Source organism: Doryrhamphus excisus, chromosome 21 (genome assembly GCF_030265055.1).
Source record: "Doryrhamphus excisus isolate RoL2022-K1 chromosome 21, RoL_Dexc_1.0, whole genome shotgun sequence".
Taxonomy (NCBI): domain Eukaryota; kingdom Metazoa; phylum Chordata; class Actinopteri; order Syngnathiformes; family Syngnathidae; genus Doryrhamphus; species Doryrhamphus excisus.
This window is the reverse complement of record NC_080486.1, coordinates 11,279,563-11,291,952: the sequence shown is the minus strand read 5'-3', so window position 1 is coordinate 11,291,952 and position 12,390 is coordinate 11,279,563. Positions and strand designations below refer to the sequence as shown.

Genomic DNA, 12,390 nt, shown 5'->3' with positions numbered 1-12,390 from the left:
TTGAGCTGAATGAATGAAATATTTATATTAAATAATTTGTTCTTTCCATAGTTTAATGTGTTGATAACAAAATCACACAAAAATTATCAATGAAAATCAAATGTATCAACCCTTGTAGGTCTGGAATTGGAGTTATACTCAAAATGAAAGTGGAATGACCCACTACAGGCTGATCCAACTTTGATGATTTAAACCAGCAAAAAAGACCTGACTGCCCTTAGGTACCGATATGAGATCCTCAGACCCCTTGTGAGACCATAAGCTGGTGCGGATGGCCCTAGGTTCCTTCTAATGCAAGACAATGGTGGATCAGTACTTCCTGCAACACGAAGGCATTGATCTTATGGACTGGCCCGCATGTTCCCCAGACCTGAATCCAATTGAGAACATCACGTTTCACTCCATTCACCACCGCTAGGTTGCACCACAAACTGATGCTTTAGTCCAGGTCTGGGAGGAGAACCCTCAGGAGAACATCCGCCACCTCGCAGAGGCCACACCCACTACTGAGCCTCATTTTGACTTGGATCAAAGATGGATCCAACATCAACAGTGACATGATGGAGATGATAAAAAAGATGGAGTACAGTATCGTCCAATCTGATCATGCCTCATTGACACAAGTGGTTTTGATGAAGTTTATTGGTGATTTTTAGCAGTAATCCATGCATTACATCTACAATGATATATTCAACCAGGCTGCAGGTACTAGTAGTAGTAGTAGTAGAAGACATGAAGTGGTCTTGATGTTTGACTCCCTTACGAGTGCCAGTACAAGCAACACATGGTTATTTTAGTCCCGCTCTTCTAATGGAATATCTTGGTGGCTCTTGCAATGCCGCTGAGAAGAAAATCCACTTCCTGTGTTGCTACTTTCAAGGACGCTATTGGAACACAGGTGCACGTGCTGCAGCAGGAGCTCCAGCGGGAAGTCAAGTCATGGAGCACAGAGGTTGAAGGCCTCAGAGGTGATGAGCTGTGTGTTCTCAACGGGTGAGGTATATTTTGGTGGTGGTGGTGGTGGTGGGGTGGGGGCTAGTGGTAATAATAATAATGCACACTGCAGCTAGCGTGGTTAGTCTGTGCCTCACAAGTACACAACATACACTTCCTGGCCCGCTGACCAATCACAGGTCAGGTGACATTTTTAGCTCCTGCCCTCCTCTGTGGAGTGTCCACAAAATGTCCAGTGACGAGCAGCGGAGGAGGTAAAGCTACAGGCTACGAATCAAAAACACCAGCGTGGACAGGGACACGCAGGAGCCACCGAGGAACGAAGCTACGAGCACGGCCGCTATAACATGTCACGTAGCCACACGCTTGTTTTTTATTTTCTTCCAGGCGCCGTCCTGTCACATCTACAGTATTTACACTTGTCCCAAAGCATGAGTTTAATGCTGATTAAAGCAGGTGGCAGTAAAGATGTGGACGTTTTCTCCTTCGATCCACAGTCTTAGACTTAAACCTGGCCTATGAGTGAGGCTGCGTGTCTGGATTTCCCTCAGTGATCAACTGCTTATGCGATATCTGAGCTCTTTCATTCATCGAGAGAACAAAACTTTTCCTTCAAGCAAACCCTCAAGCTATCACATGCAACGCAATGTGTGTTAATCAATCCATAAATAAGAAGACCTTGCTTGCAGGTCATTGATTAGAAGCTGTTTAGATGTGACGCTACATGATGTCTTCACTAAATGATGTCCGACTCTGTCCAACAGCAGGACGCTGATCAGGGTGGATGATGAGCAGTTGTTCCTGGAGGGAAAGAATGATTGTTGCTGCTGATGAACGTCTCCTAAAAAGGCAAGAGAAGATGTGGTGTATGATGGATCTCACGGCAGGTTCACTCCGGGTCACATCATGTACCTCACACGTCCACCTCGCTGGGTCCAATGCTGTGTATGAGCTGAGAGGACTCGGCGGCGGTGCTGTACGCTTGGATGAGAAGGTTCTTGTTAAGGTCCCCCACACCGCTGCCGGCCTGCAGCTTGGGGTAAGGGGGTGCTTGGGTCGGGTCCAGGTCCATCATGTCTGTCCTGTCTGCGACCGGCGAAAACTCCTGAGCGCTGGCCGGCTCGTCCCTGGACACTGGACTGACGGAGACAGACGGAGAACTTACAGAAACAACAGAAGGGACTGACTTTACAGACAGCTTAGCGTGTTAGCATGGTAGCCGAGACGCCTCACCTCACGTCCATGGACTGGACTCCGTCCGACAACTCGTCCACAAAGCTCTTATTCTCCAGTGGTCCGAGTAAGATAACGGGGGCCTCGGCGGGTGTCGGGACGTCATCCTCCAGGATGAGCGGTGCTTCGGACTTCATGTCACATGCTGTTAACACACATGACAACAAGCTGGTGTGAAGACAACATCTGGTCTACTTGTGTGTGGTGTAGTAATACTGGTGTTGTGCAGCAGGGGGCGCTGTTTTTCACAGCCAGATTGAAGCTGCTGAGTCACCCATCAAACATGATGATGAGATGGTACCTGCAGCACCGGGCAGAGCGTCCACGTCACTCTTCCTTGTTCTCTTCATTATTTCTTCAATTCTCTTTAAAAGGAGAGAGAAGACATGGCGGTGATGAAGAAACGCAACAAAGAGACACACAGACACACACCTTCTTCCTCTGCAGCCGCTCCTGTTCCTCCTGGATGTGAAGCTGCTCTCGCTCCCTCTGCTTCCTCTCAGCTTCCTTCTGGGCTCGCTGGAAGGCCTCCTCCCGCTGAGGAACAACAAGGCGTCATTCAAGATGGTCCACCAGATTCAATGATGAAAGCAGACCTCTTTGTCCAGCTGCTCCTGCATGTTCTTCCATCGCTGTTCCTTCTGCCGCCTCTCCTCCTCCTCTCTGCTTCTCCTCTCCTCCTCCCGTCGGACTCGGTCCTCCTCCGCCTGCTGTGCGGCTCTCTCTTGCAGCTCCCGGGCCTCCTGCTGCCTCCTGCGCTCCTCCTCTGCCCTGAGCCTGGTGGGACACGGGAGGTCTAAGCTAGTCTCACTAAGGAGTTAGGAGCTTCTTAAAGCAGATGGCACACTCACTGCTCCTCCTCCAGCCGCTGTCGCTCCTCCTGCTCCTTCTGTATTCGGGCCAAGCGACGTCTCTCAGCTAGCAATCTGGACGCCTCCTCTGCATCCATGGTGCCGCCGACGCTCCGGCCTGTGGGCGTTCCTGGGGACTCTACAACGCATGGACAGCGTGGTCATGATGCGGCATGAATTAAATCAAGGCGGACATGTTTGTAGTTTCATTTTCAGCTCGTCACCTGCACACAGTTCTCTGCTGGTGGATTTGGGGATTTTCTTTTCAGAGTGGTCAGATTTGGCAGACTTCCTGTCCAGGGTACTGTGACCTTTGACTTCAGTGTGACTCCTGTCTTCCCCGGTGCCAGGAGTTGTGGCCCTCTGCCGGAGAGGGGAGGGGGGGTACTGGCCGGGGGAGCAGGGCGACTGGGCCCGGCTCCTGTTTGACCGCATCCTGGAAGAAAAAGAACCACATCAGCATTCGACTTGATGTGTGTGTGTGTGTGTGTGTGTGTGTGTGTGTGTGTGTGTGTGTGTGTGTGGTACCTTTTTGGTGTAGCGGAACCCTTACTATTGGCTCTAAAAGATGAGCTACGAACTGGTGCGTTCGGAATTTCCCCCTGTGGGCGACATTTTGAAAATAAGCACGACATGCACATTGTGTGCGTGTGTGTGTGCATGTGTGTGTGTGTTGACCGTGGGCGTTTTGGCCTTAGACATCTCCTCAGGGAACGCAGCGATGCTCCTGCGGTTGGAGGAACTTCTGTGAGGTCTGTGCTTGTTGATGGGGGAAGCTGTTTGCGCCAACACACAACAATACTCACTTAAGAATCCACATGAGATGAGATGAGGAACTATGCGTCCACGTTCTCACCTGTCTCTGTTGAGTGGAGGGCCGTTGACGAGTTGGACAGCTGCTTGCTCATTGGTGGATCGGATGAGGCGGGTGGGGACAGGAATTCACAGACTGCAAGAAAATAAAAGATATGTCAGAGTAAAGTCACTTGGAGGTGAGCTGGGAGTCACCGGGACGCATCCGGAATGGCGTCCGTACCGGGACATTGATCCAAAGAGACACAAAATGACTGATGTTACCACGGCGATGTGGGATGGCGATGAAGAATCTGTACTTCATCATGAAACAAAATCAATACGACACGACCTGATTCAAGCCTGAATGACTATAAATATTTCTTATGACAATCATGAACTGGACATATTGAATTCATCATCTTCAAAGTCTGAAATCTGTACTTAAACAGTTAAATCTGAATACATTACTTATGATTATTACTTATTACATTACTTATGTGTGTGTGTGTGTGCGTGATTGTAAAAGGCAAAAGGACAGGAAGTGGCACAGCCCTCCTTTGTTGGGTTGAAGGTGGGGGAGGGTAGCTCAGAGCAGACCTTCATGACAACATACATAAGAGGTCACATGACAATAACACAGCTGTGCGCATTATTTACATGAAAAAGCACGTATGCGCACCAGGAGCAAACACACCAGAAACAAACGCACAGACAAACATGGAGGCCAGAACCGGAAAAAAAACACCCATGACATGCTGGCGGGGGCACACAGAGTCATGTGATCTGTACCGTGACGGGATTGGTGGACACTGGAAGCTGAAGCAGCGGGGAGCTGATTAGGCTGAACAGCGTGGCAGGGCGGGGTCTTAGGGTTACCTGGGCGACAGGTGAGGCAGAGCGGACAAAGCAAAGCGTTACGCGAGCACCTGTGCACGTGCGCAACACACACAATCATTCACACACAATCCAGGAAGGGGCAAAAGTTAATCTGATGCTGCATTCAATAAAACTGGGAAATGGGAAACAAAAATACAACTAGGAAAAGAGCGTCATTGTTGTGTCATGTCAGACGACTGAATCTCCATGAGGTCCATTTGTCCCAATTCCTGCTTTTCCTAGTCGCCGTTTCCTACATCCCAGTTTTCTGTTTAGCAAGCATGCAGGAAAACCAACATGGCCGCATCCAAAAGACCATACACGCCTCAGAACCACAAGCTGAAGCCGTGGTGTAGGTCCGTTACCTTTTTAAATCATATAGCGAGCCCCCACCCAGTGAAGCATGTTCCATGCATCCGTGTATTCCATCATCCAAAAACTATGACATCATCTCCTACATCACGCCGCCATGACACCCTGAACATGTTCCCATCCTCAAAACAGCGTCCTGCGTGTGTGTCTGTCCTTTAATGGCGGCGCCGGATGAGGTTCTGCTGCAGCGCGACGGCCCGCTGGGCGGGTCTGATCCCAGGTCAGCTCCAGGACGGCCCGGCTGCATTATTGATGCCATTATGAATGCACCGCAGAATTCACAGCTCTGGCGGCCTATTGCTAGGTCACATGATGCCACTGATAAAACGGCAGTGATGTGGCGGATGTTTTTTTTTTCAGAAACAGATGTTGTCGTTATTGTTGCCCAAGGTTAGCTGTGCTGCCCTTCTTTGTGACAGCGTGGAAATTAAACTACACATAAATAACACACACATACACACACCTGTGGCACACTTCCAAGGCCACATCCAGCCAGCAGAAGGAGGAGGAGGAGACATGCTGAGGAGCAGACAAAGCAGCTCCTCCACTGCAGCCTCCACACCCTTTTTCCCTTCCATCACTTCATTCCTTATCTCCTCACCTTCCATCGTCCTCTAGAAGGCCATCACCTCATCCACATCACACTCACCCTCCACTCCGTCAGGCGGTCCCCCCCAGGTCCATCGTTTAGGCCTGTTATCCAGGTGCTCCCGGGCCTCCGCTCCTTCTCCTGCTCCCCTCCGCTCTGCGCCCCCGGCTCTCCGGCGTACAAGGGCCTCCAGCCTCTCCTGCTCGTTGCGTTCAGACACAGGAAAGAAGAGACACTCCCTCACTGAGCCGTCGCTACGGCGGCGGACGCCCGGCGATGCGCAGGGTGACGGCTGCGCCATGGTAACCGCATCTGAGCTTAGCAGCGGCAGCAGCCTCGCCCCTTCACCACCGTCCCACTAGTCTGTTTGGGCTGCAGCTCGCTTGTTCGATAACCGGGGAGAGAGAGCACCGCGGCACACCTCTCATCCCCCTCCCCCTCTCTAGCTGCTGTCTCCCACCCCTCCCCCTCACCCCTCCTCCCTCCAGTAGACACAGTCAGCTGGCAGAAAATTCATCAGCAGGTTAAATGATGATACGCTAACGAGCGGGTCGTCACAGTAAAACATTTCTTCATTTGTGGATTGATAGATTTTGCACATTAAAGATGCTGACATGCTAGATGCTAAGCTATCAAAATAAATCATCCTCTCTGTTAAATGTGACAAAGTCATTAGTGTAATATCTAAGAATATATCATATTAATTATGAATTGATTTTATTTTTAGACTGGGTCAATTAAAAAGGAGTCGCAGGCCAAAAATTGGCCCCCTGACTGCACTTCTGACACCCCTGGTTTACACATTTCAATACGTAACATGAATGAGAAAGTTAGCTTGACTGCTATCATGGACCCTGCGGCGTGCTTTCATCTCAAAAGATATATGTGCCTGTCACTCAGTCGACTCATTCCTTCCCGTAAACGCGCCGCTGATGTCATCCCTCGCCACAGCTAGCCATCATTGTGTCATTGGCTCGCGAATGGGGGGTGGGTGGGTCAGGATATACGCATGCTAACAGAGGCGTTAAATCAATGGAGGCAACAAGGCGCTCCACCGAGGACCAGACAGAGCCTCGGGGGCTCGTTAACACTTTGCTTGGCGCTTAAATGGTGTCGTTAGTGTGAGCAAATATTGTTTAAAGGGAACCTATTATGCTCATTTACCGGCCCTTTGCTTTGAAAAAGCATAATAAGTCCCCTTTAACATCCTCTTCCGCCGAGCATGTACTTCATGGTGTCCTTAATGCTATAATTAGACTCATTGATAAAAAAAAACAATGATGCCTGCATTAATGCAGCCTGTGACCTACTATCTATTACATTATATATATCCATATACACTAATACTAATATACTATTATATATTTTTTTGGGGGGGGGGCTGCACGGGGGACGAGTGGTTAGAGCACAGACCTCACAGCTAGAAGACCTGAGTTCAATCCCCGTGCATGCATGGGTTTCCTCCCACATTCCAAAAACATGCTAGGCTAATTGGTGACTCCAAATTGTCCATAGGTATGAATGTGAGTATGAATGGTTGTTTGTCTATATGTGCCCTGTGATTGGCTGGTGACCAGTCCAGTGTGAACCCCGCCTCTCGCCCGAAGACGGCTGGGATAGGCTCCCTCCCACATTCCAAAACATGCTAGGTTAATTAGCGACTCCAAATTGTCCAGCTTGCTGTGACCTCTGACCTTGTCCGCCTCCTGCTGCTGTCGTCTCTTCTCCTCGGCCGCCAGACGGCGCTGCTCTTCCTTCCTCTTCTGCGCCGCCATCTTGCGCTCACGCTCTTCGCCCCGGCGCTCCAGCTGCTGCCGAGAGCGCCGCTCTTTGTCCTGCAACGCCTCCGACAGCTCTATGAACACACACACATACACACGCATGTGCTTATGTTCTACTTATGACGGTATTTTCATAACACTGATAAATATTTCACAATAAGAATGATTATTGTATTTAAGTAAATATGCCCCCTAGTGGTTTTGTGGTGATTTGAGCAGACGTTGATGGGTTTGAAACTTCTCATCTTGTGTCTTTCCGCCATCGTCATGTCTGTCTTTAGCTAAACGCACTCCATGACGCACACCTAAAAATGGAAGAAAATTGATCTGCACTTTACCCCCCCACCACCAACACATCAACTATTACAATTACCTAGGGTGCTCCTGTGACCGGATGGTGATCTTCGAGATGGAGAAGCCTTCCGATTGGTCAGCAGGGGCGAGGTAGGCGGGGCAAGGGCTGCATTTTGTGTGTGTTTGGAGAGAGAAATCATAACATGATTCATAGACACGGATGTAAAAATAGAACAACAAACACCGGAGAGGAAAACGTGACTGCAAGCTTGTTTGCGATGAAGCGTTGACAACATGCTAAACATGGCGTCCGAATGCAATTGCACATATTATCCGCCGCCTTAAAGCCTCAGGGATCAGGGGTCATAATAAAGTATCGATTGAGAGCTTGTATTTTGCAAACCCTATGATTGACAGTGAATATCTGTATTGATAGCACGTCTGATTTTACACACATCGAAGTGTATTCTGTATCCTCAGAAGATTTTACATTATTTCAGCACAAACAGTCCCACGACACATTCAAGTGCACAAGTTTAACAGTTTTTAACAGTTTAACAGAAATGACATAGAAGTAGACAGCTCCATGCAAATGTTAGCTGGCCTGAGGTATGCCTGTCAGGTGTTTGTTGTTCTGCATGTGTACTTTGCCTAAATGATGCATAGCATTAGCTCACCTGTCAAAGCAGCAGGACGAGTGGGAACCACCTGGGTCATGACAACGAACCTGAGAAGAAAACAATGTGGATGGACGCAGCAGTGAGATGACTCAGGATGTAGTGAGGAGAGGATGCTCAAAGGAAGGGAGGGGTGAAGAAGGGAGGAAAGGGCGGGAGGGAGCGCTTCCTTGTTTCCTCACTGGCTAGCTAGCACCAATTTTAGCTAACTTTCTTGCTAGCGTCAGTGACTAAACAAACGATAATTTGAAGGCAGAATAGTAAAACTTCCAAAATATAATACTGCTGTTTGGTATAAGCGCACGATTTTGGTAGTAGTATAATACATAATGTGTAGTATAATACAATTTTACAATAATTATAACAACGTTAAGAACAACCTTTCAGTCCATCCCCTTATCCTTCCTCCTCACGTGGCCTCATTAGGGTGGTGACGTACCGCACGTGCCGAACGCAGACCAGGCCAGCGGCGCAATGACGTCACCGTCGGTGCCTTCTGAGGCGGGCCATCTGTGATGACGTCACCAACAATCTCTACTCTTCTCAGGGAACACAAGTGTAGTTTAAACATAAATCTTGCCTAGTTATGTATTTTTTTCCAAAATACAATCAAATCACAAGTAATTAAGAGTTAAGATCTTTTATTAGACACCCGACCGTCACGCCAGTTACACTATAGTACTGTACGTTAACAGCAACAGGCCACCAAGAGAGAGCAGCGGTTTTCCAAATGAGGTGCAGCAACACCAGCCACACAAGGAAAAAGCAGGTCAAATGTGATTCAATCATGTTTTGTACAGATAAAATGAGGGTAGGTAAGTGATGTGAGGTTTTCCACGTTTCCTGAACCAACTGCTGCTTCCGGCAGCCGAGCAGCAATAACACACACAAAAAAACTAATCACATTTTTGATTGTTCTCTTGAAACCAGTGGATGTTTTTTTCCTCCACATTGAACAAACAGCAGATACATAAAAAGGATGCCGGTAAAAAAAAAAGAAAAACAAAAATCTATGTTTGTATCTTTATTGGTGAATCCAGAGATTCTGCAGTTCTCCTTAAATTCCACATGTTGTGAAATTAATATAAATACTTTATTTGTTTTTAAAAGACATTGGATGTAATGTGTTGCAGTCGCATGCTGGCCTCCTCCAAAGAGAGCGGACAAGGAACAAAGAAGACAATGGCTGAACACAAATTTGCTTTCTGTGGGCGGGAACAAAATGATATATATATATTTTTTTACATCCTCCAAGATGCTGGTGATGAATATACTTTGAGTCCTCATCCCAGCTGTGTGGTGAACAGCGTTGACCTCAAGCACCATTCATGTTTATTCATTCCAACATATCCAAAGCACTCAAACGTCCCTCTGAAACACCAAACATGTCTACTGATGGAAATGTCTACTGAAAATTAACACACCGTACAGACCCGGCATAAGATGATCTTAATAAAAAATAGTTAGCGGTGCTGTATGGGTTCAGAAAATCCCAATTGGAGCTTCTCTAGTAAAATGCCACTGTCGCCCCCTGGTGGCATGTCTTTAAATCTGCAAGGGAAGACCATCATAACTAAGCATCTTGGCGAATGAGAACACAAAATCATGTAAAGTTTGAGAGCTTACCTCATCAATGTCCTCATCATCATCGCCGATGTCATCAAACTGGATATCGTCGTCGTCTCCGGGGCCGAAGTTTTCTGTCTCGTTGATTTTGGCTGTGAAACAGGGCACAATTGTGGTACCACGGTTAATGTCCGCGTTTTTTGGTTACCATCTAAAATTTTGCCTTGGTTGATTGTATTTTTATGTATGGCTAATGATGGCTTTCATTTTCTTTGGCACACTCCTGCTTGAAAGACGTAATGAAGTCCAAAATGTTAACTCATAAGCGACGTTCTTGGGGGCCCAGCCCAAAAAGGAACATCATAAACCGAGGTGCAGTGGTAATGTGTGATGAAGATGCTCTCACCGTGCTCTGGCAGCTCGCCGTACGCTTTGAGGCTACGAGCCTCGTCTGCATTGTACTTCAGAATGACGTCGGCCTTGTTGTCCTGCAATAAGACGCAATTAGATACCAAAAAAAGACGAGGGTCTCCTTTCACCTGAGGCGTCACCTGGTATTCTCTCAGGCCCACCAGGATGATGTCTGACGAGTTGATCCAAACCTGGACAAACGCAGAGGGAAGATCATCATCACATTGAACTCTGTGACCCGCACCCGGGGAGGTCATGTGACAACAGCAGCATTGAGCCGCTGACAACAAGCAGACTCAGCGTTACGTTTCACGGCATTCCCACCTTTTTCCGGAGTTTTCCTCTGATATGGCAGAGCCGCTTGGCACCGTCAAAGCACATGGCCTCCAGACGGCCGTTCCCCAACATTTTAATCACCTGAGCATATTCTGGAACGATACGGGAGAGCCCAAAATAGACACGGAACAAAAAGTAAGCAGCATGCCCTTGAATACAAATAGAGAACACGTGAGGGGGTCAGCTAATGTTCACAAGTCAGCTCACATTCATAACATAAGGACTTTATTTGAAGTACGTTCTTACTGATTGCACAGGCTAATCATTGTGTTAGTGTGATATCTTATTCAAACATTGAACTTTTTCCTCTTTTCAGCGTGGCCCCTGTCCACTCATAATATTTTGTGATTCATTTTAGAGCTGCACGAGAATTAAATATTCAGATCTTGATTCCACCAAGATGCAATTGAATGTCTAAACAGACACTTTAACTACTACTAGTACTTCACGAGCGGCATCACAAACAAATGCTGCCATTTTACACAAAATGACTGTTTTTTGCCTAATTTTTATCATGTGGAACATTGTATCCGCCATGTTCTTGACCTGGTTGCTTATATTTTTATTTCCTCCACAAAGAACAGTCAACACACCATTGGAAACGTCTTAAACACAACAACAACAGTACAATATCTCTAAAACAAAAGCATGAAAATCCTAATTCACATTATTTGCAGAATCGTGCAGCAAGGCCTAGTATAGAATATTCCCCCGACCCTATGCTAAAATGAGAAGGTTCATAATACATATTAATAAATAATCCCATGACAGTCACTGTTAAAAAAACGCCACCCTAGATACTGTAAACTCCAGATGGGGGTCCTGATAATGGGATCATGGATGCACTCACCCTGTCCATCCTCTTTGAACACCAGCTCTCTCTTCTCAGACTCATTTTCGTTCTTTCCACGCCGCCGATTCTTTCCTCCCTTACCTGCAAGCAGAAGCAGGGGAGAAGTTAAGAGGACACATTAAGTTCAATGGAGGACAATCCGGGCAGGGAGTTAAATTAAGCATGTACACATCGCCAGCGTGACGTAGCTTACTCTAACACCCTTGGTATGGTTATGTTTTTTGTTACAGTATAACCTTGTTAAACAAAAGGAGTGGCAGTGACTGCTCTTGATGACTAATTACTAAAACAGATGTCAAAGGCCAAGCGAGTGTGATGAAACTCGAAACTAGCTAGCTTATCAGAGATGGCTAGCTGCATAAACGCAGCTCTATGTTAGCATCGGTAGCCGGTCGGTTAAGTTCCGCTTCGTCTCAAGACAATGAAGAAATCTTAAAAGTGAAATCAATTGGTCTGAAAGACATCAAAGGCCTCAAGAAAAACATTTAATCCGTATAGCTAGCTAGCATTAGCAGCTAGTTGTCACGTTTCTCCGTGCGCGTCTCCGCGGCGGGCTCGAAGACAAAAAAAGACAAAACTGACACCATTCAACACATTACTGCTACTCACCTTTATTCTTGGGCATATTCCCTCACACCTCCGTCAACTGAATCCCGTTCAGTGGAAAAAAATGAACGATTAACTTGTTTACAAGTGTCACGAAAGCGTAAGAGCTAAAGTGGACCGAACGAGGCGACAAGCTAGCTAGCAGCGACTGGTACCGCTGATGCGCATCCCCATGGACTGCGCATGCGTCGTCCGG

The 12,390-nt window shown here is 47.3% G+C and overlaps 2 protein-coding genes across 6 annotated transcripts; both read right to left on the bottom strand.

The window, feature by feature from the left end:
* Positions 1-429: 429 nt before the first annotated feature.
* map7d2b (MAP7 domain containing 2b) lies at positions 430-8,911 on the bottom strand. Of its 5 annotated transcripts, none has more exons than XM_058059435.1 (17): positions 8,803-8,911; positions 8,423-8,472; positions 7,825-7,911; positions 7,365-7,525; positions 5,731-5,869; positions 4,623-4,709; positions 3,895-3,987; positions 3,717-3,814; positions 3,567-3,640; positions 3,263-3,474; positions 3,039-3,177; positions 2,784-2,964; positions 2,620-2,724; positions 2,489-2,552; positions 2,188-2,332; positions 1,837-2,114; positions 430-1,755 (listed from the first exon to the last, which is right to left on the bottom strand). In XM_058059435.1, exons 2-16 carry the CDS (start codon positions 8,460-8,462, stop codon positions 1,868-1,870), a joined length of 1,872 nt encoding a protein of 623 aa, XP_057915418.1. In that variant the 5' UTR covers positions 8,463-8,472; positions 8,803-8,911; the 3' UTR covers positions 430-1,755; positions 1,837-1,867. The 5 variants fall into 5 exon arrangements, with proteins under 5 accessions (XP_057915418.1, XP_057915417.1, XP_057915416.1 ...); XM_058059433.1 differs by having other exon boundaries at positions 439-1,795; positions 1,867-2,114; XM_058059436.1 differs by having other exon boundaries at positions 446-1,795; positions 1,867-2,093.
* A 135-nt stretch (positions 8,912-9,046) lies between these two features.
* Positions 9,047-12,375, bottom strand: eif1axb (eukaryotic translation initiation factor 1A X-linked b). The gene is made up of 7 exons (XM_058059455.1): positions 12,198-12,375; positions 11,586-11,669; positions 10,724-10,827; positions 10,540-10,590; positions 10,395-10,476; positions 10,049-10,140; positions 9,047-9,973 (listed from the first exon to the last, which is right to left on the bottom strand). Exons 1-7 carry the CDS (start codon positions 12,211-12,213, stop codon positions 9,968-9,970), a joined length of 435 nt encoding a protein of 144 aa, XP_057915438.1. The 5' UTR covers positions 12,214-12,375; the 3' UTR covers positions 9,047-9,967.
* Positions 12,376-12,390: the final 15 nt, after the last annotated feature.